General features: G+C 36.4%; 1 protein-coding gene across 6 annotated transcripts in view; it reads right to left on the minus strand.

The window, feature by feature from the left end:
• NLGN1 (neuroligin 1) overlaps window positions 1–26,951 on the minus strand; it is a 775,355-nt gene that overhangs the window by 588,606 nt on the left and 159,798 nt on the right. For all 6 annotated transcript variants that reach the window (XM_033135098.1, XM_033135108.1, XM_033135138.1 and 3 more), the window contains exon 2: window positions 22,122–22,936. In XM_033135098.1, coding sequence (XP_032990989.1) covers window positions 22,122–22,614 — 493 coding nt within the window. In that variant the 5' untranslated portion in view covers window positions 22,615–22,936. The remainder of the gene's footprint in view (window positions 1–22,121; window positions 22,937–26,951) is intronic.

Genomic DNA, 26,951 nt, shown 5'->3' on the forward strand with positions numbered 1-26,951 from the left:
ACGTTATGGAGGAAGGTTATCCAAGAAGTGAGACTCCGAGCCCTCTCAGGTGACCCCTGGGCTCCAGGAAGCTTGCTCACCCACACAAGCTAGGCTCAAGTCGGTAAGAACTATTTTTCACTGCCTGAAGTCCCAGCTATGAAAATAATAGAAGATAAGAGTGAAATGTGACAGGAAGAGAAGTGAGCATTCACATAAAGGAGAAAGATGCAGAAATATAAAAGAGAGATGTTCAATGGACAAATACTGGAATCAGGTACAACATCCACAAAAGCCTTACAGGAAGACAGCAGAAGGATTCAGACAATGCTGAGTGATTTCTCTTGGAATGCTTTCTTTTGCTGCACAGGCAACGGATTAAAAATAAAAAGTCTTACCTGGATGAAATGTACAGCCAGCTGCTAAAATAACTTAAAGTATGAGTCCTTGTGAGGAAAAAAAAAAAAAAAAAAAAAAAATATATATATATATATATATACACACACACACACACATATATGTGCAAAATAAATATGTGTGTGTATATATAAATATAAATATATATGTATATATATACATAACAAATCTCTAATATATATATGTGTGTATATATATATATACACACACATATATATATATATATATATGCAAAATAAATGACAGGTATCTTCCTAAAATTAGGGAAAACTCAGGCTGCTATTAAGAATATCATGAGTAGAAGAATAATGACCTTAAAAGTAAGAGCTTTGTACCAAGGGTGGAATGAACTTATTTACTACAAACAAACAAAAATCCCAATACTCAGTGAGATGATGCAATGATGCAAATAGTATTTTTGGCTCTCTGGTTAACATGCTAGAAAATCAGAAATTGAAATCTTTCCATATAATGTGTTCAACTTAGAACCATGGCAAATCAGAGTAAAGAAAGTAAAACAAGAAAGAAGACATCCTTTCTGATGACATTGGTTTACTTATGAGCCAGTCTTATGAAAATGTTTTTGTTTCCCAGTCAGTGACTTTCAAGAGATCCCTAGGGAAATCTACCATTCTCTCCCACTGGGATAGTTTTGCCATTTTTGGCAACAGTTAGTTTTCGAAAACGAACAGATTATGAATCATCAGCACAGTCCTAGAAAATGATTTGAAACATCAACAGTTATAATGGTCAATTTAAAATCTCTAAAAACAAACTCTGTGACAAGTTTCTAAGCTGAGAGTCATAAAAACAGCTAATAAAAATATTTTCAAATGATTAAGTCATTTTTCAGGGACCAATTCTAGAATAGTTTGGGAGTATGCACCTGACACTGGTATATATCCTTGGAAGAAAATATGGTAAACATTAGTTCCACAAACAAAAAAGTTCTCAACTTTGAATCACTCAGAAAAACAAAAATATTTGGAAGAGCACCCTAAATAAAATAGATTTTGATGCAACACATTGTTCTCAATACCTTTGTTTTAATTTTGAAGTCTTGACGATAATTTTCTGGAAAAATAATCTACAAAGTGCTACTTAAGATTTTATAGTATTTTATTCTAAAAATGCCTGACATTAAAAATAATCATACCTAAAAAAATAAATAAAATAAAATAAAATAATAATCATACCTAACATACCTTGAATAAGTTCATTTCTTGCAACAATTTCTAGCTATCATCTTCTAAATTCAAAAATGTCCAAAATATAGACACTCAGTTTTTACTCATATTTGAAAATCCTAGATGATTTTTATCTTTCTTCTGGTGATATTAATATTCATCATCTAGCTGCACTGCCCCAAATGGTAGCTATTAATCATAGGTAACTATTTAAACTTTAATTTATATTAATAAAAGTTAAATAAAATTAGTTTCTTAGTCACATTAGCCATGTCTTCACTGCTGAACAGCCACATAGAGTTACTGTCTACCATATCAGTCAGAGCTGATAACAGAACATTTTTATGACTGCAGGTTCTAGTAGTATAGATCGACAGGCTATAAACCAAGAAGGGACTTTATACATGTGAATGTATTGTGTTATAAATGTTAAATTAAATTCAATCACCAAAGTTATATTTCTAGCTATGAAAAAAAAGTAATCACACTAAATTTCAAATATGTTTCTATTATCCTTTATATTATAACAAAGTTCATAACCTTAACAGTAAGTTTATATCAATTTTGTACTGAGCTTTTCAAAATGGTAACTGTTAAAACTCAGTTGAGTTGTGTCTATAGACTTCTTAAAGACAGCTTGTATTATATTCACATTCCAAGATTTTCTGGGCAGATTCAGATAAATGGGTCAAGTGATTTGAGTGACCACTCCTTAAGTACCTTATTTTATTAGTCAACATACCCATTTAATATTGTATCATTAACTAAAGACTTATTAGTTAATGCATCAGTAGTGCATAATAGGTTATTTAATAAATTGTTTGTGATTTGTAGCTCAAAACAAACATGTCTTTTGTGTCAACTCAGAGACCATCCCAATCATACGCGACCCACATGGACATATGAATTGGGAGAAGATGCAGAAGCATGAGAAAATGGACACATATATCCATTTAAACAGATTTACTAAAACCAATAAGTAAATCAATTTTTTTTTTCTAATTCAACGGCAATCTGAGCAAAAATACCAGGGTGGTAGCCATGGTGATATGTGTGTCTCTGAGAGAGGGAGTGAGGGAAGAGGCAGTCTTTCCAAAATCTACGCTCACAAAATACTTGTCCACATCTCAGAAAACTGTTCACATTAGCTTATCTCTGAAACCCATATCAAAGGTATTTTTTTCTAATTTCTGTAATGCCATTCCTTTGCCTTAATTCTTTACCGTTCAAGTTCATCTGTCACTTTTTCTGCAAAATTAAAGGGGAATGACGTTTCTAACAATAGTATCTCCTGTCCCCTGACAACTCAAATTCAGTTTGCTAAATACTGTTTAAACATAATAGAGTAAATCCAGAAACAGTTGGTGACTTTCTCATTAGAATCATGGAAATAGCAAGTGGGTAGAGTTGAGCATATTTGACTCACTAGTTCTCTACATCTGTCCGAGCAAACTGACGTGGATGTAATCTCTAACAATTACTGTAGAGTTCAGGAAGATTCTCACTGTAACACATATTAATCATGCTATCTTCACAAGCCTTTTATAGAACTATATGGAAGCCTCCAGAGGAAAAATGTAAATAAAGAGAATAAAACATAAAAAAGAATTATTAACCATATCATCTACCCAGTTAAGAAAAATTAGACAACCTGTGAGCTGGAAATTAGTCTTGGAAATACTACCATTGGTTGCCTAATATTCTCTCTGTTCTATTATAATTCATTAATTGATTAAATTAATTCTGTTTGTTCTTATTACATGTGGTAGCTGTTTTGCATTCATGTTTTTAAAGTACTACACAGCACAGCAAGCTGATTTAAATTATTCCTTGGCAGATAAAACTAAGATATACCAATATACCACAACTAATTTATTTAAATTGGTATTCTAATTCTTCTTAAATATAAAGAAGAAAACATATCCTCAATGTATCCTTAATTCATTGTAGGACATGGGAACAAACATCTGCTACAGTTTAGCTTCTTGGAAACAGAAGGAAAAAAAAAAAACAGCAACAGTAGCATGACAAGAAAACATTAAAGATGGCATTTAAACTGTTGCAAGAAATGAAACAAGCTCATGCTCCATTAAATTCATGCATGAAGTGAAGTCTTCAACTCATCCTCCTCTCTAGAATTCCTGGTGAGTCAGTGAAATAGGCAGAAGAAAATGCAGACAGATATTAACCCTTTTATTTACTGCAATTCCCTTTGCTCCTATTAAAAAAAAAAAAAAAAAAAAAACTGGCAAATGTGAAATATGGAAATGATTCTAGAAGTCATGGAGCCCAAACCCTCGTTCCACACAAGTGAAAACTGAAGCCCAAAAAAGTGGCATGACTTGTTCAAAGTCACATAGCAACACAATTACAGAGTCAAAACAGGAAGCCATGAAACCAGCCAGAATTCTTTCCACAGCTGATTTGCTGGCAGGAGGCCAGAAGGCCCAGCCCCTTCCCCAGAGTACAACATTTCAACTGTATGTACTGGTTCTTCCAAAATACCTTTCCTTCTTCGGGAAAAAAAAAAAAAAAATGGGGGGGAATAAAGCTAATAATGCTCTTTATTGAAAATCCTTTGAAGCCTTTTAAACAGATATCAATGGGACTGCAGGAAATTTTAAATATTTATAAGACATTTTTAAATTACTGATCAACTCCTTGTCGCATGACTTAATTACAAAAGCCTATTAACTATTTTTTTTCCCAAAGTCCCAGCCTCTTGCAACATCGATCTAACCAAAGACAACTACCAAATTAATCTTCCTAAAACAGTTTTAATCACCTCACTCTTACGCACAAACATCTGGTGGCTCCCCTTTGCCTACCAAATTAAATGTAAAATCCTCATGCTGGCATTCAAAGTCCTTCACAAAAGTCCCAATCAATCTTTCCTTCTTGGTACTCCTTACCTGTTTGCCAGCCCAACTCCAGCCACCTGATAGTCACAATCCTTGTTCTTTCCTGCCTCCATGCTCCCTTTGCTCACGCTATTCTTTCGTCTTGGCACACTTCTCTCCTTCCATATACCAGGGGTGCCAAAAAACTGTATACAGGTGGACACTTTGGTCCACATTGCTCAAGCAGTAGTTTGCCCTAATCAGAAGTGTCTGGACGCTGATGGGAACCACATTGAGCACCTCTTGTAATTGCAGAACTCAAACGTGACTTGTATTCATCTTTTGTTATTGGTATATACTGAGTATTAAAATTTTAATAGTTTTCCCCTTTCTTAAAATGTGTATACTTTTTTTGGCACCCTCTGTGTACTTATAAGTCTGTATTATTCTAGGTCATCTTAAATCCTATCAGTTTTTTTTTATTTGTTTCTTTTTTTTTTAATTGTCTACCCTCTAACCTCATCCAAAACACATTTACAATTGGACATCATCCCTCCTTCCTTTTAAACCTCCAAAGACTCTGCTTTTTCTTCTTTCGTGAACATAATCACCCTCCCTTCCACTTACGTTGTGTATGTATCTGTCCTAACTTCCTTTTCCATCAGATGGAGCTCCTTGAGAACACTGTAAATAGGTTCTCCTGCTGCCAACATTCAATCAGTATAGTTGACTTCCATGCCAAAGGATTTTAAGGACAGAATACACAGCATTGTTTAAGCTTCACTAAGGTTGACCTTCACTGAAATTTTTGTAGAAGCCATATTAGAGGCAGGCTACTAACACGGACATGGCAAACAAGGTGGACTGAGGAATAAATACACATTGCTGTAGAATGGTGATGGGATAGGATGTGGGCATTTTAGGAATAGTCACAGTCTCGTTCTTCATGCAGCCGAGTTTCCCTGGACTCAACACTCCCTGGGGTGTAGATGCAGTTAGAAGCTCTTTTAACTCTTTCAGCATAATTAGTGCACTGAAGAAGTCATTTGTTCAATGATCTGGAAGGTGGTGTTCAGCTCCCCTAAGGCCTGCATCTGTTATTGGACAGGAAATATGGCAACTTGCTGTGTTTACTAATTGGGTCAGCTAGTTACTTTGTTCTCTATTTTTATTTTTCCAAAACCTCAAAAAAAACACTAAATTTCCTTATTGATCATATTATGAAAACTGATCAGTCAGTATGATCACTTGATAAATGTAAACTTCCATTTTCCTAATCTCAAAACGAGTTTGATTTTTATTTCCCCTGCCTTTTTCCTGGGACTATTTCTCTTCTCCTTCCAGCAAGTCAGCATCAAAAAGCAATCTGGGCATTCTATCATACTCTGATCTTGCCAGATGTTCCTGCCATTGCTTTAGATAATTTTCTACTTCATGTCCCACGTTCTGTATTCTCAGTCTTTCTCTGAGGTTTATGTGGTTTTAATGATCTAGGTGTACAAGTCCCAGGGAAAAGCATACGAGTCCCATCTGTATTTCTCACAACAAGACACGTAGCTTCACTGCTTTTAAGTTCTTTGGGTCCATTCCATTTCCATGCAAATAAACACAGCACTTGATGTGTACAGTTAAATAGCTGGAAAAACAGGCTGAGTCTGGGCAATTGGCCTTGTATACATTTCTCCATCTTGGCTTGTCAGTGAAAATTATATTCACACAGCCAATGGCAGTGGGTGGCCTTTTTTCTGCGAGAAGTATTATGTACCCTATTCATTTCCCTTTAGAAATCTAGCATTATACACAGCTCAGAAATGTCAGTAAAAGGGAAATTTTAGTGCAGAAGATGCATCGTGTTTTCTTTTTCCTCCTCATTGGTAAAAAAATGAATGTAGGATTTTTTTCAGAGCATTTCTTTTCATTGATGAGGTTAACATCTGATTTGAACATACTATAAATGCATAGCTTTTCTTATACCGCCATATTGATAAAAATAAATAAAAGGATGGTATATTCTTTCACATGATCAATTTTGCTGAAAATTTCACAAACGCATTTATTCCTGGACTAAATCTGGAAATATGATTTATTCATGGCATCATTGTCCTCTGGGCCATACCGTCTCCAATCTGCTGCCAACCTTACCAGGGCCTCTTAGCTCACCGTCCACCTCCATACTTTTGCAATTTCCAATTCTTCTTTGAAATGTCCCTCAAATCCATGATTTTTTTTATTTCCATTAGCCACTTTTTATGTCAACTACAGGACCTGGACCTCTTATCTAGTCTCTTTTCCTACGATCTAACCACCAATTACCAACCTTCCCGTTCCTTGCCTACTCTCCTCTGAAACCACACTCCTGTTATCGTAATCCCTTGCCCCAAACATTATTAACGCATACCAGTTGCTAGGAAAGCCACTTATCTTGGCCTTCTAGGCCTTCTGCTATTTCACTACATCCCATATTTCATCACAATTCAGTGTCTTTTGTGATCCAAGTAACTGGATATTTACTGTCTCCAAACTTTGCTAACTGCTGTGCCTTTCTTTCCTTTTGCTGGACATCTCTGCTTGTTGAAAGCCTACCCATCCTTCAGGACAAATCCAAAATATGACTTCCTTTAAAGAGCTTTTCTGGGTCACACCCAACTTGATAAATTCTTGCATTTTTATGAAGATCTGTAACATTTCACACCTCTAATGACCTCTCTAGTCTTGTAATTATTTATCTGATTATTTATAATTTGACTTCATACTAGATTTCAACTGCCTAAGTCCAGGACACATATGTATGTCTGTGTATGTTACTAATTTGTACAGACTGTATTTGTATTCTAATACCTAGCATGAAGCATGCCACATATTCAATGCTCCAGAAATACATGTTGACTTCAATAAACATGTATTTTCTCAGTTACTAATGTTCCGAAAAATTATGTTCATTTGTCTTGTCATTAGGACAAATCTACATAAATTATGCACCTGTCTGCTTTTCTTAGCAATTTACATTTAACTAAATGATTTTGCTTTCCTTTCAGTTGACAGTTTGTGATTTGCTATCTATGTACGTCTTCCTTTTCATGTTCAAGCTTGCCATAACCAAGGGTAGGTTACAAAGTTATGACTCTTTGCTCTGTCCCCTTGCCACACTTCCCTGTCATCTGTCTCTGTCTTATTCTGACGTAGGTATCTCTCCTTCAAGTTCTAGAATTAAAAGATGATTCAGTAAAATAAATATATATGTGTGGCATTCTTTTCTAGAGTTTACCTTACATCTGGCATATGGGAGATAAAAATGTGTTCAGTGTCCCATGCTGTCCTTCTGTTTGTTTTCTGGAGCTTTTTTTCTTTCTCCTCTTCCAAGAGCACTTTCCCTCTGTCAAACTTCATTTCTTTATTCTAGCTCACTTTCCATCTTTATTCAGCCCTCATCTTCAGTCCTGGTGAAGAAGACATGTTAGAGAAAGCTGGCTAAAGGTAGTACAGGCAAGAAGGAAAGTTCTGGGCAGGGAGACATTTGACAGCTATCCTAGGCTCCATCCCTTCCTCTGCCCTCCCTCTAATCTTATGGAGCTTCCAATAAACACTTCTTATCCTTCGTTCCTTTCTTTCTATCCCAGCCAGTGCCTTTGGTATGGCCCTCGTGGTCGCTGACACACCACTGCCATAAGTTTCTATTCCTCTCTACTGTGGTTTTTCATCCTAGATTATACCACTGGTTCGGTTGTCAGAGAAACTATTCTAAAGTGCTCACTTGATGGTGTCAAGACTTTGCTTGAAATTTTTAATGACTTGCTGTCACCTAAAGAAAACCTTTAAGCTCCTAAGACACCAAGACCTGGTAGCGGCCTCATCCAGACTCATCTCTCCGTGCACTCTCTGGCCACATGCTGCTCTCTACACAGCCAAGTCTCCCACTCATCCCAGAAAATCCTCTTCCTCAGTGGAGGGGCCATGTTCTTCTTCACAGGCCCTTTCAAGCAAGATTATTTTGATAAAACCTTTTTTTACCAGCTCCTATCTGTGAGAGAACTGGAGATTCCCTCCTTTGGGCAGCATACTACCATATATCACTTTTACTCACTTCCCTCATTGCACCTTTAGCATTTCTCACACTTAGCAGCTAAGGGCACAGTCAACAGAGTTACGCTGCCTGGTTTCGAACCTGGACCTGCCACTTTCTAGCAATGGAACCTTGTACAGTTTATGGAACCTATCCATGACTCACGTTTCTCATTAGTAAAGTGAGGATACTGCTAGTAATGATTTCATAAGCCTTTTATGAGAATTGAGTGAATATAGTCATGTGCTACATATTGACAGTTCAATAAACAACGGACTGCATAGATGAGTGGTCCCATAAGATTATAATGGCGCTGAAAAATTCCTATAGCCTAGTGACATCGCAGCTGTCACGAAGTCTCAGCACAATGCATCACTCACATGTCTGTGGTGATGCTGGTGTAAACAAACCCACTGCTTTGCCAGCTGTATACAAGTATAGCACATATAATTATATATAGTACATAATACTTGATAATGATCATAAATTATTGTTAGTGATTTATGAATTCAGTATACTATACTTTTACCATTATTTTAGAATATACTCTTTCTACGTATTAAAGAAACAAAGTTGGTTGTAAAGCAGTGTGCCATGTGATACTGGCAGCAGTCTCACACATCTCGCGTTTATTATGGATGTTGACTGCATCATTTTTCTCTTCTGCTTGATTTCATCTCATGTTGTTTTGTTCATCATGGCCCCTAAACATTTGCACAATGATGAACTCACCTAACGATGCATTTCTCAGAATGTAGCCCCCTCACCAAGCAACTTGTGACCATACAAAACCCTTAGAATAGTACCTGCTCCATGATAGGCACTGTACAAGTGGTAGCTATTAGAATAATCGTTTTTATTATCCCTTTCCTGATTCTCCCTTATGGGCAAATACCACATCTAATTGTTTTTATCCTCAGTGTCTAGCATAGTCTCTAGGACATATTAGACACTTAATAACTGTTTCATGAGAGAATGAACAAATGCATAATAATAGAAATAAGAAAAAAAACAAAACACCAGACTTTTTAATCTCCCCAAATTACAACATTCCCCAAGTCCTTTGTTCATTGTTCTCCTTAGATGTGAGGGGAACTGTAAAGGTACACACACAAATGGTCGTAGTTGAGAGTTTTAACCAAAATTTTCAGCACGCACAGAGGGTTGCTGTTCTACTGTCTTTCCTAATTATATGAGTATCTATGGGTATGCAGCATGGGGAAAACGCCAGCAAAGACAGGGAGCAGACTGGCTGCATAATGTGTGGAGCCCAGTGCCAAATGAAAATGCAGGATCCCATGTTCAAAAATGATGATGAATTTAATAATGGCGACAGTCAAGCGTTTCACTAAGTGTGGAGCTGTTCTGAGCACAAAGATCAGTTTGACTGCACAGAGCACACTTCCATGAAGCCAGTCCTGCCAGGAATCTAACACCCTCTCTCCATCAGCTCTGCAGTGTGTTCTAAGACACTGATCTAGTCTCTGTTACTGCCTGATTTTTCTCTCACAACTAGATTGAGAGATTCTAGGTCTATAACGCTCTGAATACTGTGCCTCTCCTCCACCCTCAACTGTCCAGGATCCAGGCTCCACCATGCACAAGAAAAGCCACTGGCCTCTCCATTTATCTCAGTAATCTAAGCTGCCCACTGGCTGTCATGCTCAAAATGTTCCTTCATTTATCAACCATTTATTGGGCACCAACCATGTTCTCAAAACTCCGTGGTGTTGTACATAAGTTAAGGTCTCATTCTCTGATTTATCCCATTTTATAAAGTGGTTTCTGGCTTTTTGGGGACAGCTGGTACCTGCTAATGTGGAATAAAAAAAGGAAAGAGCAAAATAACCCTCTGGATACCTGTACATGTTAATGGTGGTATGAACCCCCTGAAGGCTGAATCATAAGGAAGAAGACACAGGCCACTGGAGGGCTCCTTCATGCTGTGCAGAACACCCCTTAAACAAATCCAGCTAGACCTCTTCTTAGACCATCTAGTACTCAGGCTCTGCCTCTTCCCTGACCCCAAACGACACGACACGTCTTAACTGAATTCCCATCACAGAGGTGGATGGTAGGACAAGGACAGCAAAAGTAAAATAATTGCAAGAGAATATAGATTTATCATGGGAGGGAAAATGGGGCTGGGTAAGAGGAAAGGGAAATTCAATTAGAAGGTAGGAAGAGAAAATGAAGGCTTTGGTCTGGAAAACAAGTCATTCTCCATGCTCCTATTACACAAATGCATTGTTGGCGTCCTGTATTAAAATATAAATTCAGCACAGAGGCAATAAGGCTGGCAGTAACGTGCATAGGCAGAGAGCCAAGAGCCTGGCTGTTGGCAGCCACTCGGCCCCAAGGGCCCCTGCAACAGAGTCCAGGTAATATCTGTCAGACACTGAACCACTGAACACTGTTATTTCTTAGTTAAGGGCTCTGATGTGGGCTTTGAAATTTTCTTCATTTTGGGAGCCATAAACAAACGGTGATTGCTTCGCAGAGAGGCAGAGAATATATTCTTATTTGCTATATCTGGTGAGGAATGGTAGCAGGTGTAGTATTACTCAAAAATGCAAATGATGGTGGGCGGATGAAGGCTCTCTCCAACAAAGTGCATTGTTTTCTAAGGCTGTTTATGTTCTTAATGAATACTTATTGAATCCCCTGTGAGTACTGGGGATAGAGCAGTGAAGAAGAGAAATGTTCTTCTGGGGCAGACAGAGAGCAAATATGGAAGTACATAAATGAACACGATACTTTCATATAAAGATCAAAATACGCTGAAGGAAATAACCAAGGGAATGTAAATGAATAACTGGAGGAAGAGAGTGAGGTGAGGTTAGCTTAGTAGCGTGCTCAGCAAAGACTGTTTTCACAAGGTGGCACTTTGCCAAGACTTGAATTATAATACTTAGCCAGGAAAAGAGGTAGACACTGGATGTGTAAGGTAGAAGAAACAACAAGTGCAAAGGTCCTGAGGTAGGATACAGACTGGTTATTGTAGTAACCAAAAGGTGATCATCAAGGCTAGAATGTAGAGAGCAAGAGGGACATACTTGGCTGCTACGTGTAGAATAGATTACAAAAGCAGGAGTGGAAACAGGAAGGCCTGCTCTGAGACTATTGTAGTGATTCAGGCAAGAAATAATAGAAGTTCTAGATTATGGTGAGGAAGGGGAGAAGGAAGGAGGAAAGGGTTGTAGTAAGACAACAGGATAATGTGTGCAGTGCACTGAATATCGGGGTAAGTGATGCCTGCACACATCCCTGAGACGTCCTTACTTATTTGGATGTTACCTCTACAACAGCCTCAGTTATTTAGAATATAAAATTAAAAAAATATATATTGGAAAAAATCTCCATGTGTAAGTTGCTATAGATTACTCATAGTGGGGATGCTCATTTCAAGACGATTTGTTTTCATTTCACAAATGTTTCTTGTTTGTGCGTTTTATTTTTGAAAAGTGTGGTTGCTCAATTGTCCAACCCAGGAGAGATCAGATTCAGTAGCTCAGACACGGGCAGTGACGTTTCAGTGTCTTGAAAGCCTGGCAAGGTGAGAGCAATGACAGTTGACAACTGCTCTCCGGGCAAAGAAGGAGGACACATATAAACATACATACACACCCGCAAATAAATGAACAACCAACCATTTTAATGAGCACTCAGAAATATTTTAATCTGGAGTTAATCAGTAAAATGGTCCCACAGACGACACTAGCCTTTGAAGACATCAAGGGACTTTAATAATCATTCCTGAGGGCTCACCTCAGGGACAACTTTCTGTCACAAAACATCTCTAAACCATAGCCACCTCTCCTTATGCATTCCCATAAGCCCTTTGCTTCCCTTCCTCAGGGCGCTTACTACCTAATTTTCTCCTTCTGTATCTGCCACCCCACAAGATAGTGAGTGCTTTGAGGGCAACTCTTTAATGCTGTTTCTTATCTCTGTGTCTCTGGGACTAACCACAGAGCCCTGCACAGATTACACACTCAACAAAAGTGTGGAAAGAACCACTGAGTAGCAGCTGTTAATTTACCTCTAGGAGAGATAGCCTGTAGCCCAGTAACTCAGCAGCTTTGTATCAGTAGCTAAAGCACTCGGAAGCTTTACAGAGATTGTATAGGTACAGCACAGGCTGTTTTGTTTGTTTGTTTGTTTGTTTGTTTGTTTTGCTTTGTTTCTTTGTGTTTGTTTTTGTTTTTTTTAAACAGATGGATAGACAGTTTTAAACCACTACTTCTCGGCAGAGCAACTAAGGTGGGCTCAGGCAACAGGGCTGATATAGTCATAGTCTTGCCTGACATGTTTTATTCTGATTTGCATATTTTGTGTTCCATACACATTGAAAGATTTAATTAAATGTTTTATTATAGAAAACACAGCACCAAATATCAGCATCATTACTTTTTTATGTATTTTTTTCACAGGAACAGCCATTCCCTCATTTTGTTTTGAGATTTTAATGCAAATCAGGCTTACATTTACTTGGTAATATTGACAGGGCCACCAACAAAAATGTCCTGCTTCTGAAACAAACTCATAGATACAGAGAACAAACTGATGGTTGCCACATGGGATCGGGGTTGTGGGGCTGGGTGAAACTAGTGAAGGGATTAAGAAGTAAAAATTGACAGTTACAGAATAGTTACAGAGATGTAAAGTATAGCATAGGGAATAAAGTCAATAATACTGCTATAACTATGGATGGTGCCAGGTGTGTAGTACAAGACTTATTGGGGGGATCACCTTGTGAGTTATATAAATGCCTAAACACTATGCTGTACACCTGAAACTAATATAATATTGAATGTCAACTTTAATTATTTTTTTTAATTTGTTAAGCATCTTGTTTCTTGTTACTGGCAGGCTGTCACTGCAATGTAAGCTCTGTGAGGGTAAAGTATATATCCAGCCCAACTTAGCCTCCAGTGGTGTTGGACATGGGTGCTATGCCTGCAGGAGACTCCAGCTGAGAGAGAGAGGGAACAGCCATATAGGGAACCTGAGGCAGTGCCCTTGGGACACTGAAGACAAAACAGAGCCAACCACATCAATACCAAAAAGAATAAAGGAGGAAGGAAGGAAGGAAGGAAAAGAGGGAGGGAGGGAGGAAAAGAGAGAGGGAGGGAAGAAGGAAGGGAGGAAGGGAGGGAGGAAAGAAGGGAGGGTGGGAGAGGGGAAGGAAGGGACTGAGAAATGATGAAAGAAAAGGGATGAAGGGGAGTGAAGATTTCTTTCTTCAGTCCTGAACTAAGGAGCAGAAAATCAACCGTTGTTGATTAATCAGATTTTCTACTTTTGAAGATTATAATTATGGTTTCATTGACCCCAGTTTCTTTTATTAAGACTTCTTTTTGTCATTGTTTAAAGCTGATTTTTGCAAGTTTGCATGCTTTAATGGAAATTATGGGCTATAATTAAATTATTTGAGTGCTATCATTACATAGATACCAGATGAATAGGATTACAGTACACAAAGAAATAGGTCTTAAATTAAAAATTATTTCAAAAAGAACTTTGTCTAATTACCTCAAGTGACAAATATAACAGTATTGAAAATCAATGCCACTACAGTTTTAAATTGGAAGGGATCTTAATTTTAACTAAAACAATGTTTGCATGTAAGTAACCATTGGATAAAACTTTTGCAATTTGGAGAAAATTTTAAAACTCTGAATCATTTTTATATACACAGAGTCGAACACTTGGATATTTAAAACTATCTACATTAATGCATAGTACTCTATTTTGACAGAAAATTACTTTAAAAATTAAAAAAAAAATTCTCAAAAGAGTAGAGAGAATCCATATGTATTAGAGGGATTAGATATCACATGAAATTTGAGTTTTGATTTGAAACGTAGCCCTGGCACTCCTAACTAGCCACAATTTGACTTTGGTTGAGTTATTTAACCCCAATAAGCAATAATTTCTCCTCTTATAAAATAGGCAATAATGATAGCACCCTTCTGAGATCTTCTTTGGTGATTCAGTTTGAAAAAAATAGAAGTGTGCTTGGTTTCCCTCAAGAATTCATGTCCACCTAGAAGCTCCGAATGTGACTAAATTGTGTTACCGCCACATTCATATGTTTAAGTCCTAATCCTGAATACTTCAGAATGACCTTATTTAGAAATAGGGTCTTTACAGATACCATTAGTGAAGATGAGGTCATTAGGATTAGGCCCTAACCAAATATGATTGGTAACCACATAAAAAGGGAACACGGACCTACACATGAGGGGGGTTGGGGCGGGGCGGGGGGCTGTAATGTGAAGAGACATGGGGAGAAGACAATCATCTATGACCCAGGAGAGAGACTTAGAACACATTTCTTCTACACAGCCCTCAAAAGGAACCAGCCCTGCTGACACTTTGATCTCAGACTTCCAGCCTCCAAAATCGAGACAATAGTTCTCTGCTGTTTAAGCCACGCAGTTTGTGGTATTTTGTTAGGGCAACCCTCGTCAAGTAATCAAGATGAGGTCTTCCTGGATTAGGGTAGGCCATAAATCCAAGGACCGGGGACCTGAAAAGAAGGCTATGTGAGGACACAGAGATACTGGGAGACACACAGGGAAGAAAGCCTTGTGACAACAGAGGTACAGAGTGGAGCGACGCAACTACAAGCCGAGGAACGCTGAGGACTGTTGGCAACCACCAGAAGACAGGAAAGAGGCAAGGAGAGTCTCCTTCCGAGTCTCCAGAAAGAACCAACCCTGCCAACTCCTTGATTTTGGACTTCTCCACTCCAGAATTGTGAGCGAATAAATGTGTTTGTTTTCTTTCTTTCTTTCTTTTCAGTCTCACAGTTTGTGCTAATTTATTATAGTAGCCCTAAGAAACGAATACAGTAATGTTATATAAAGTACTCTGTCCACTTATGAAGGGTTATGTAAAGACTTATGATTAGAAGTTACACTTCCACAGCTAGTCCAGAGATAAAGATTATCAACTCCAGAATGAGTTTATGTAATTGTTACTAGTAAATGTATATACTGGTGTGATTTTTGAAGTTGGTCATTTCTTAAACTACTTTAGCTTGTACCACTATTGGGGGAGGAAGAAGAAGCGTATTCACAGGAGAAATATTAAATGTCAAAAGATTACCAACAAAATCTGTAATGGTGAGTGACATAGAAGTGAAGAAAAGCAAATACTGTGCCATAATCATTAAGCTAATAGTATATTGTACCAGTATATGTGAAAACAATAAAGAAAATGTGTTCATATATTGAGTAGGAGAAAGGAAAGCTGTTTCTACGAAGGATTTATTTTGTGGCATAACTCTTTTTGCTGATGGCATAAATCTTAAATGTTTTCAACTTCAACCCCAGTTTCTATAAGAAAAACAGTATTTATTCTCAGGAAAATTGAGTTGGACAACTACAATGATCTTTTAATCATTTGCTTCAGGAGACTCTGCCTGTCAGTAAACAATGGAACAATTGATGTTGTTCTTTTAAAACTTTACAACCTTTTAGATCTACTTCATTGCAGAGTTCCAACTTAAACTGTTTAGCTTTTAGATGATTTAACCACATCTCTCCAGGGCTACTAATTCAAATATGAAGCCAAATCTCTGGTTAAGTCTGGTTTTATCTTCAAACCCCGAATGAACCAGATGTAATAATTCCCCTCTACAGTGATTTTTCTACTAGAAAATTGACCACTATTTTCTATGTGATCTGGAGTCCCATATAAACAGAATTGTTGTTGCCGATATTGTGTTATTTTGTTTTATTCCCTCTGTTCTGAAATAGTCTTCTCAAAGAAAACATATTTGGCCACCAACAAATTATGTATCTTTTGGCAAGATACTTCATCTCTTTGGTCTTCCATATCTGAATTTGTAAAGTGGGAATAAGAGCCTCGTAGGCTTGTTGTGATATTAAATAAATTAAGAAGGCTAAATGTCTAGAACACATTAAGAGCTTACCAATTTTAATTGTATCTTCAGTTCCCTTAGTATTAGACATCAAAAAACTCGAACAGAAGCAATTTGATGAGGACAGAACCGTGCTGCCATTTCTCTGCCTGACCACATGTTAATTTAAATCATCTATCTATGCTTTTTCATCCAAAACTTCCAATTGTGTACTAGATGCTGTCTCTCTCTAAAGATGTTATTCTAGCATTGTACCATCTTTTGCCTATATTTCTAAGTGTTCCCTTATACACAAACATTTCTTTATTTCTTCCATCTTAAACTGCAGCAACAAAAACAACCTCTATTGTCCTTGTGCACCCATTTTTTCCTGCTCCTTTTTACAGCAAAACTCCTTAAAATAGTTGTTTATGCTCAGCAACTCCAAATCTTCTCCCATTCTCTCTTAGACCCACGTCACTGTGTAAGACCCACATCATATCACAAAAGATCATTTGGCAGAGTTGATAACTGTGTTTATTTTGATGCATTTTCTTTACTTGCCTTCCTGGACAACAAAAAAATATTGGTTTACCTCCCATCTCACATATAACACATTCTCAGTCTCCATTGCCTTTCCTTCTCGTCTCCCAGACCTCTCTTCATGTTGGACTATCCCATGGATTAGTATTTGGTACCTTTTTCTTTTCTCCATTTTCATTTAATTCCTTTTATTCTCACTCAGGCTCCACATTACAGTGCCTCCCAAATGTATATCTCCACCTGGACCTCACTCCTGAACTTTAAACTAGCTCCTTGATATCTACACTTGGATGTCTAATAGTCACCTGAAATTTAACGTATCCAAAACGAAATATCATATTTCCACTGTGCCTCTCTGCATTATTTTTTTTTCTATCTTAATTGATGGCAAATCTATTCTTCTAAGTACTCAATCTGCTCTTAGTACATCAGCTAGAGTTATCTCTTTAATATAAAGTCAGATCATCCGAAACTCATCACCCCTCTTTCTACACTTTCCAGACTCACTATATACTAGATGTTCCTTAAATACATGAGGCAGACTCTCACCTTAATGCCCTTATGCTATCTCTTTGCGTTGATCTTTCCCCAGATACACACTTCATCTTCTTCAGGCCGTCGCTCCTATGAGGACTATACTGATTTGATTATTGTTTTTAATATCACCTTCACCTTCTACACCAGCACTCTTGATCCTCCATACTCTGTTTACTTCTCATCTTCTTACACCTCTTAAATTTAGTTGTTTATTGCCTGTATTTTTTCTCCACACACTATGATGTAAGCTCCAGAAGGGAAACAATTTGGTTTTGTTTGTTTGTTTGTGTGTTTCTCTGATGTATCTCTCAGATCTAGAGCAGTAATCTAATTGGCACAGAGTGAATACTCAATAAATATATGTCAAATGAATAAATAAATTAGTTAGAAATGTATAAGCAAAAAGGAAGAACATAACCTTCTTTTAAAATCACGTTTATAGTGATAGTCATTGTTACGCATATTTAATCATGCAAAAATCATTCTCTATTCAAATAACAACCAAATATATCCTAAATATTAATATGTGGCAAAGGCCTTTGAATGAATTCAATATTATCTCAGGTAAAGACTACTAAACATAAGACATAAAAGAAAGAATAAAATGTACAAGGAGCCAAGAATTGTACCAGAGCCATCTATAAAGAATCTAATTTTCTAAAAATTCAGGTAAATAATAATAATAAAAAGAAACGTCTTGCCACTGTAGAAATAAAAATAAAAATTAATTCTGTATTAATCTCAAAAGAACTATGCCAATAATAATGAAAGTGTTGGAGAAATACAAAGCTACACAACTCTAGGGTATCCATGAGCCAATCAATTCATCTGTGGATTCTCTGGGTCTCTAGTTTCTCCTTCTCATGTTTACTCCCTAATATTTGACCACTTTACTGTTTGCTGGCAACTCTCACAAGAGAGCAACCTAGAGAAACAAAATGAAACATAAGCAAATTAAAGCTACTCTTGCTAACAGCCAGGAGACTATGTTGGGATCTTGGTCTGTACAGTAAGAAAACATGCATAATATTTAAAAGTATTTACTAAAATGAGTACAGGAAATGCTTTCTGGGAATCAGTGGCTGACCCAATTCAATTAAGGTGAGCATTAAATCTGTCTTAAATAGAGTCAACTGATGGAATAAAAAGAATTCATGACATATATGAATGTTCAAAAGAAGAAGGAAGGAAGGGAGGGCAAGAGGGTGGAGAGATACAGGCCTCTGGTATAGAAATTATCTGCAGGAGGTAATTTAACATAATGGAATTGCATCCAATATAAGCAAGAACTAGGGCCAAATCTGACTCTACCACTTACTAGCAGTAGAAACTGGGTCAGAACCCTTAACTCTCCGAGCCTACTTTCTTATTTGTAAAATAAGAATAGCAATAGAGTTTTCTCATGAAGTTTTTGTGATAGATGGTGTTTGTCCTCCATCTCCAAATCCCAGTTTCTATCACATGTTATCTGCCTATTTGGGCAAGTATTGACAGTCATCTTATTTTAAGCCTCATCTTTTCTTTCAATTTTGCAAGAAAAAACCCTGAAGAAATATCTAGAGAGTAATTAACATATGGCTCAATCTATCCTGGGAAATATAAAAAGATAGATTAAAAAGTGCAACTGGGACCTGTTTTAAATGAGAGGCAACCTATCCATAAAAATATGCTTTCTTCTTCAATTGCACGGGAAAATATTATAAACGCTCCATTTAAAAATTATAGTAAGGCATCTCTTGGAGGAGGAGGAAGATTTTCTTTTATACAGACTGAAGTACAAAAAATGCTTTGTTATTTGTAAATTTACTTGAATTTAAGTTCTGTGGGGAGAGAGATCTTTGTCTGTTTCATTACAAACTCCCTTGATTACTGCATGAATTATAATAGGCAATAAAGAAATAGTTTTGAATGAATACAGTATGCACAGATTATAGTGTACCTGCCTCTGCAGGTGACCACACACAAGTAAAAAAATAAGACAAATAATAACAATCCAGAATTTTATTAGCACCTAGATAAAATGTAACACAACTGTATTCATACAGTTCCTGAACCATCTTTATAAACTCGTAGAATTCTGTTGAACTCATAGTCCATATGAAATATACATCGTATATGCATAGATTAAATGTCTAATATTTTCATAAACCAGGAAAATATAATTTCTTGAAATGACCAGAATAGACCCTTCGTGATAGAGAAGAAAAAAAAGGTAAAAGTTTTGGGGGGGAAAAACTCTATTCCTCTGTTTAAAAATCAAGCTCTAAACTTCAGTTTCATTTTTAAAAAGCTGTAGAAAATGAAATTTAAATTCTTTGTTATTTAGATTTGGGGATAATGTACAAACAGCTATCAGAAGAAATTATTTAACATTAATGGGATATATTACATACCAAAGCTAAATAAGTTTTTTAGAACGCGTACTATAAAAACACAACAGATGTGGATTATAAGCCACACAGACTGGAGGAGGTAGCTCTAGATTTTTGTCCTCAGGCTAATTATAATTTAGTTCGAAGTTTGCCAAAGTAAATAGCACAACCTACCTGCCTCTTTGCCAACTCTTTCATAAAGCACATAGAACCAGCAATCCAAAGAAGAATGAAAAAGAATTTTCTAATGAAAGCATTCTCTTCTGAAGATATATGAGAAGAAAGGTCCCTTTCTCATTTACCAGCTTACCTTTTGGTGTCTTTATCATTTTTTTTTTTGATTGTAGATAGTTTTGTGTATTATACTCTATTTATGCATTCCTCAATAGCATCTTTATTTATGACTTTGCGAATCAACATCTTTGTGATAGGAGGTGAAAGTCACTTAGCTAATTACACATGCTTGATAAGCTGCATAGTAATAACCACTGCAGTATTGTACATTAGTTGAAGGCATGTAAATTACTGCAGCTATTCTCATTTGAAGAAAAACAAGAGACTTTGATTTAGTTATTTAAAACACCCAGTTGCCTCTGTATCTACCTTAAGCACACTACGTTTTTAACCTAAATCATGGCATCAATAATAAAATCCCATTCTACCAGTATGACCAAAGAAATAAGAACAAAAACAAAACAAAACAAAATTCAATCTAATGCAAATACTTCTTATCTGCAGTCTAAAATTTTGTTATATGGAACTTCTTCCATATAATGCAATCCCCATAGAACAGTTTAGTCACTCCCCACCCCACAAGGAGGTCGTAATGAAATCTTCCTTGGTCCAGCCAGGAGTTTAGAAGTGCACAGAGAGATAGAACATACAATATTAGAATATTAATATGACTTCTGTATGAAGACTGGAAATTCTACAAAGTAATGAATAAGATCAAAATAACACTTAGATGATTTACTGCCATAGAAAATCATACTCTCCTGTGAGTGATTTACTGGATGTTATATAAAAATGGAGTATGGACACGCTACATTCAGATGCAAGCTTACAGCTGTCTGTGTCTACATTTGCTCAATCTGGCTAGAGGATGATTTGAAGGTTGATTTAATTGTAGCTTCTGAATCATGTTCTTCCCTGTTTTAAATTGTTTAACATAAATACAAAAATGTTAAGGTAATTTGAAGACTAAATATTTAGTATACAAATCTGCAAAAATCTCATTTTCTCTGGAAGAGTAACTGAAAATGAGAAGGCTGGCTGGGGGAAAAATGCCATTACTTAATAATAGTAATTGCCAAATAGTCATGTCAAATTTACCTTTCCATGAGAAAGTTCATGGGGTGTTCTGAAGGAGCTAAGAATAAAGAAACAAAAAACTAAGTTTATGACTGAACTTATCAATTTTAACAGGAATAGAAATCTATATCTCTAGAAAAGGGTTTGCAGATCGAAAGTGGACGAGTTGGGAAGGCAGCATCGTTTGGGTTCCTTGAAGGCAATGTAATAAGTAGTCTAAGTATCTTTTCCTCCACACACAAACTCAAAGCAGAGATTCAACTCCTGTCGATGCTACCAGCACTAGAACACGCGGTACCACCAACGATCTTCATCAGTATTAGCTACACAGCTAGAACTCTCCTTAACCATCTTTCTATTCCTTGACAGGCTTCAATAAATTCCACATATCACCTAACCATTCACTTCCCAGCATCAGCAAATCATCCTTGGGGAAAATATCTTGTTCTTCCTCTGCAAGCTTCTTCCCCCGTTTTTTATTTCCACTTTTATACATACCTCCTTTTCTACATATTTTCTTGCCGGGTTTCCTGGCACATTCCTTGGATATTCTTTTTACTGAAAAATGAATAGAAGACTAGAAAATAACATGGCGCTCCATCACAGACCGCCGGAACATGCAACACCACTATCTAACTTAATATGCTCCTGCATTTACTGAGTGCGAAAGATCCCCAATTCGTTGAGTCTGCACATGCAATGGAGAAATGTTGATGCATCTTCTCAGAAGTCATTTGGTAGGAAATGGAAATTAGAAACCCATTTCTACCTAAATATGCGTGCTGTGGAGGAAAGAAAATGAGTAGGCACAGGAAAAAAATAAGAACAGATACACCAACACACATAAACAAAAAGAGCGGCATGCAAGCATGTAAAATATGTCTACATGCCAAAAGGAAAAGCCATGCATGCTACCAGTACACGTGACTTAATATTGTTAGAACTTAGAATAGAAAAGCAAAATACAAATATATCTCCCTGTGTTTTCTGTAGTAAACTCACCATCCTCAGTTGGGACATAGATGTTTAAATATAGGCAATCTTCACTCTGGTCTTGTACATATGATGAAACCACATCCAAGTTATTAGTAAACCACACAGGAAGCATGACTTCTGGTAATCTGCCATCGATGATATTCTGGGGACAGACAGGGGCAAATTGAGTGGCATTCCTGATATCTGACCAGGGAGATGGCGGTTCTGGAGGCTGAAAACGATGTTCCCCTGTTGGCGGAGCTGCATATGGAACCCCAAGAAACTGAATAACAGGCCCCAGAATTTCATTGTTGAGTTCCTTCTTAATCCCTCTTATCTTGCCGAAGTTGGTAGTCACCAGTGGATCTGCATCATCCAGTTTTTGGGAGAGCACATGGGCAGCCTGAAGCAAACATCCCAACACACAGAGAGTCAATGAGGTACCCAATCCCCTGTGTACCAAGCATGCCATTACTGCTCTCCAACCATAATTTGGCCACGTGCATCTGGGTGGTGCCATGGTCCCACATTAGTTGTCTAGTTGTCTGGTTACAGTGAGGCAAAGGTATTTGTATCCACGTGAGAAAGACCTTATCAAATGGTAGAACAGGCCTCCAATCTTTTAAAGGTGAGCTCGTGGAGAAAAGCTCAGAAAGCTCTTCATGCAGCCAGTATCTCCCATTGATTTCACATGTATTGAAGTAGCATCTTCAGGCATCACTATTTCGCAGACCATATCCTATTGACCATTCTGTTTTCCATAGTAGCACTGTGGCAAGAGTGGCCATTGACTGTAGATTTGCCTCTTACAAATCAAATCCAGTTAGGTGCAGGTCTATATCCTAGAGAAAATGAAAATAAATCATTAGCATGAGCAAGCTAAAATAGCAAAGTGATGATAACTAGATGTTTGACAAGCTATAGGAATACATTAATAGTGGCTAGAGCTAGAGAGGTTAAATACTATTATAGGAAAATTATGGTTTGACGTGAGGTGACAGGTGAAGGAACTGTGACTATTAGATTGAGAAACTTGCCTGCTGATTTTATACACATTTAAGTGGAAGCAGGTTTTGTTCAAATAATATAGTTTCAAGAGCATTTCACAGCACAGTATTTTTAAAATAAAGGTTATATGTGAGATTTCCTCTTTTTGATAGTCTTCAATCACTTCGATGAACCACACCATCAGAAAACATGCTCAAAATTAGAATTCAATAGCAGAAAACCTTTATATATATATATATATATATATATATATATATATATACACATACACACACACTCACATATATACACACACTCACATATATACACACACATATATATATGTAGAGAATTATTGGAACATAAACACGCTCTTTAAGAATAATTGTATATATTAAAAAACAAACAAACAGAAATGCAGTCCCCAATCCCATGCTATGTAGAAAAAACAAAGCTAATGTTATAACAAGAGAACCAGTATTAGTTCCACCATGATGATTTAAGTTTAACTACCTGATAGGTTCACCTACTTGCTGCTTCTCAAAAGTCTGCATAAAATCATTGGCTACAGATCCCTCACCTTAAATTAAGGTTCAAATTTCAAAAATTTAAAAAGACAAAGGGCTTTAGACACAATTTAAAAAATAGACAGAAGTTGGCTTCATATTTTGCAGAGTTTTTTGTTTTTATCATATAGCCATATAGTTTAGATATCAGTAAATTTGCAGTGTGAAAATTAATTTCTGAGTCAAAGTCAATATATTTTAAATTACAAATTTTATTCTCACTATCTGTTAGACATCAAAAAAAAAAAAAGAATTTAAAAAAAAGCTCGGTAGTTTAAAAGAACAATCATACCTAATCATGGCATCTTGCATATTGACTCTAATCACACATCTATAACACTGTTTACCCAGTTCAACTTAAACTGCATCGGAATAAAATGTAACATTCAGTGTGATGCAATTCGCAGTGTAATTTTACATTAACTGCAAAATAGCATATAACACGACGTATTTGTCTTTTCCTGTTCAAGCACCTTTTAAAGTGCTTACTTTGGAAATAATAGTGTTGATACGTATTACAGATGGTTCTATCCTGTCATATTATGGAAAGATGCTTAAAGAAGTGCTGGTCTGGCAGTTAGGCTGCCCTGACTTTGTGTTATTGAAAAGGAGATTGTAAAAACTATATAGGGCAGCAAGAGATTTGGTTCAGTCCCGGTGTTCTTTTCGCTGCTCCGAACAGTCCATCACAGAAGGCAATAAGGAGATAAGCGTCTTTCTTCAGAAATACCGCAGTCTGTGTTAATTCGCATACATTTGCTGTGAAAGCATGTCAACATACAAAAGACAGCCTCAGACCCATCCCACTCTTGTCCCAGAACTCTAGCATGTACTGAAGATTTAGCTACTCAAATCCATTTCTGTTAAGCATATATTACGCTTATTCTTGTGCAGAATCCTGATGGGCCACAGCACAACTGAGACTTTCCTAGTAACATTCTGGTGTTAAAAAGACCCTTTCTACATGTAAAATAAAGAAGCTGTCGTGAGGCCTTAAAAGTCTCCATCACCATTTTTATTCATCCTAATTTTCAAGTACAACAATTTCCACAAGTTCTTCTTTACATACTTGGTATTTCAGTAATAATAATAACTACTTGTTTGGTTATTAACACAATAACACTTTTTTGTGTGTATTTTATATATCCTTAACTGTGTTAAAAATAAAAGGGCTCTTTTTTCCCACTGATGTGCTACCTAAACACAAATTGTGGAGGATTAGAATTCTGTATGCCATGTTGAATTTTTAAATTCTAATAATGTTTAGCTTCTGAGGTTATAGAAATATCCCATTTCTCATGGGCTTACCTGTATGGAGCACTACAGTATTGACCCCAAAGATTTTTCAGAAGTTGCTTCTATAATAATAACAGTCATCAAAGTCTGATGTAAAAATATGGCTGGCTTAAATTACTGAAATTTAAAATATATATAGATATATTTTTATATTTATAGATATAGATATAGATATGCCTAAATATAAAAACTCAAACTTTTGGCAGGTTTTTTTCCCCCTATTTATTGGTGCTTTCTTAGTATATGCCAAACCCTTAGCTTTCATGCATTTATATCTCCTTTACAACAACCCTATTGGTTCAACCGTTATCCCTTTTACACTCAAGAGGAACTGAGAGTTAAAGAGGTTAAATACCTTGGCGAAGGTCTCCTAGCTAATCAACAGCAGATCCAAGAGCCCATTGGCATCTGATTTAAAGGCTATCCTCTTGATCATTGCACATTATTTAGTCTTTCACGTCACAATTAACACTTTTTAAAAAATTGATCCCAATACACTTAAAATTGAATTGGAAAAGTGTTTAATTGCCTTCAGAAGATAGAGTCTAGGTACATATTCTGACGATTTCATAGAAACAGAGGCATTTAAATGGTGTACCCTGTTCTTATTGGAAGTTTAGATTTTTTTTTTTTTGTTATTTTTTGTTTTTTACCTTTTTTGCTTTACATTGAATACACTGATTGGTTGTTTCTGTTAAAATAATAATATGCAACAAAAAGAAAACCTCTACTTCATAATAGCCTAACTGTCCACTAATAGATACTGAAAAATGAATTATGATATAGTCACAAATTGGAATTCCATACTTCAGTGAAAATAAAGGACCTAGACCTAAATATATCAACATTGATAAATATCAAAAATTTTGAACAGAGAAAGTTATAGAAGATTGGGTACAGTAAAATGTTATTTAAATAAAGCTTAAGATATGTAAAATAATACTATATATTATTCACAAATATATAAATATGTATTAACAGGACGTTTGCAACCCCTGGGTAAGGAGGAAAGGGAAAGAAATTAGTTCTAGCTATTAATTAATTAATTGACACCTATAATAGATAACCTGTGGTGAGGCCTTAGAAGACCACCAATTAACTATAGCAAGTTTTACAACTCTTAGTATTTGATAATGTTGTGTGACACACACACACACACACACACACACACCTTTGTTAGGAAATTCTCTGTATTTATGTTTCAAATATTTTGTAATAAATACTTAAATTAATGAGGTCAGAAAAGCCTTACTCAGCAGACCAGGCAAGTAGATGTGCCTATCAATCCACATAGGACTAGCATCTTCTGATTTTGTAGTTAATGGAGATACAAATTCTTCCATTATTCCACCCTTTGGGTTAAAACATGTTTTATCCCATTGAGAGAAACACAATACAAGAATAAACAAAATTTAAAACACATCATAAATGGGAATATATTCTCTCTCTTGCATTAATTCATCTTAATAGCTGGTTTATCAACTCGTTTGTTCCAGAATGACCCAGACCAAAGTGATGAATGTAGAGACAGTAGAGAGACTGGGACATTAGATAAGCACAGTGGGTAGCCACATTCATCAATCTTTCATTCACTCAGCAAACATTTACTGCGAATCCACAATGTATAAGCTATCATGTTAAATGTTATGAGAATATAAAGACAAGTACAATCCAGCGATTGCTCCTAAGTAGCTACAATATTGTAAAGGAATATTGCTTTGTTTCTGTTATTTGTTTTATTGTTGACACCCCCCCGCCCACCCAGACCACTGAATTTCCTATTCAAGGGCAAGGATTTGGGGCTGTTGCCTTTGAAATAATATCTTTATATCCATCATAAAATCTATATGAAAACCCTTTACATAGAGCTGACATTAATAAATCTCAGCTGATCTGGATTGACTGTGTGCTTATCACCAAGCTGCGTAGATCTTGACCAATACAATTGATTGCCATTATTCATCGTAGTTATGGTCTCTACGGTCATTGCATACACTGAATGAGGGAA

This window comes from Rhinolophus ferrumequinum, chromosome 2, assembly GCF_004115265.2.
Source record: "Rhinolophus ferrumequinum isolate MPI-CBG mRhiFer1 chromosome 2, mRhiFer1_v1.p, whole genome shotgun sequence".
Lineage (NCBI taxonomy): Eukaryota > Metazoa > Chordata > Mammalia > Chiroptera > Rhinolophidae > Rhinolophus > Rhinolophus ferrumequinum.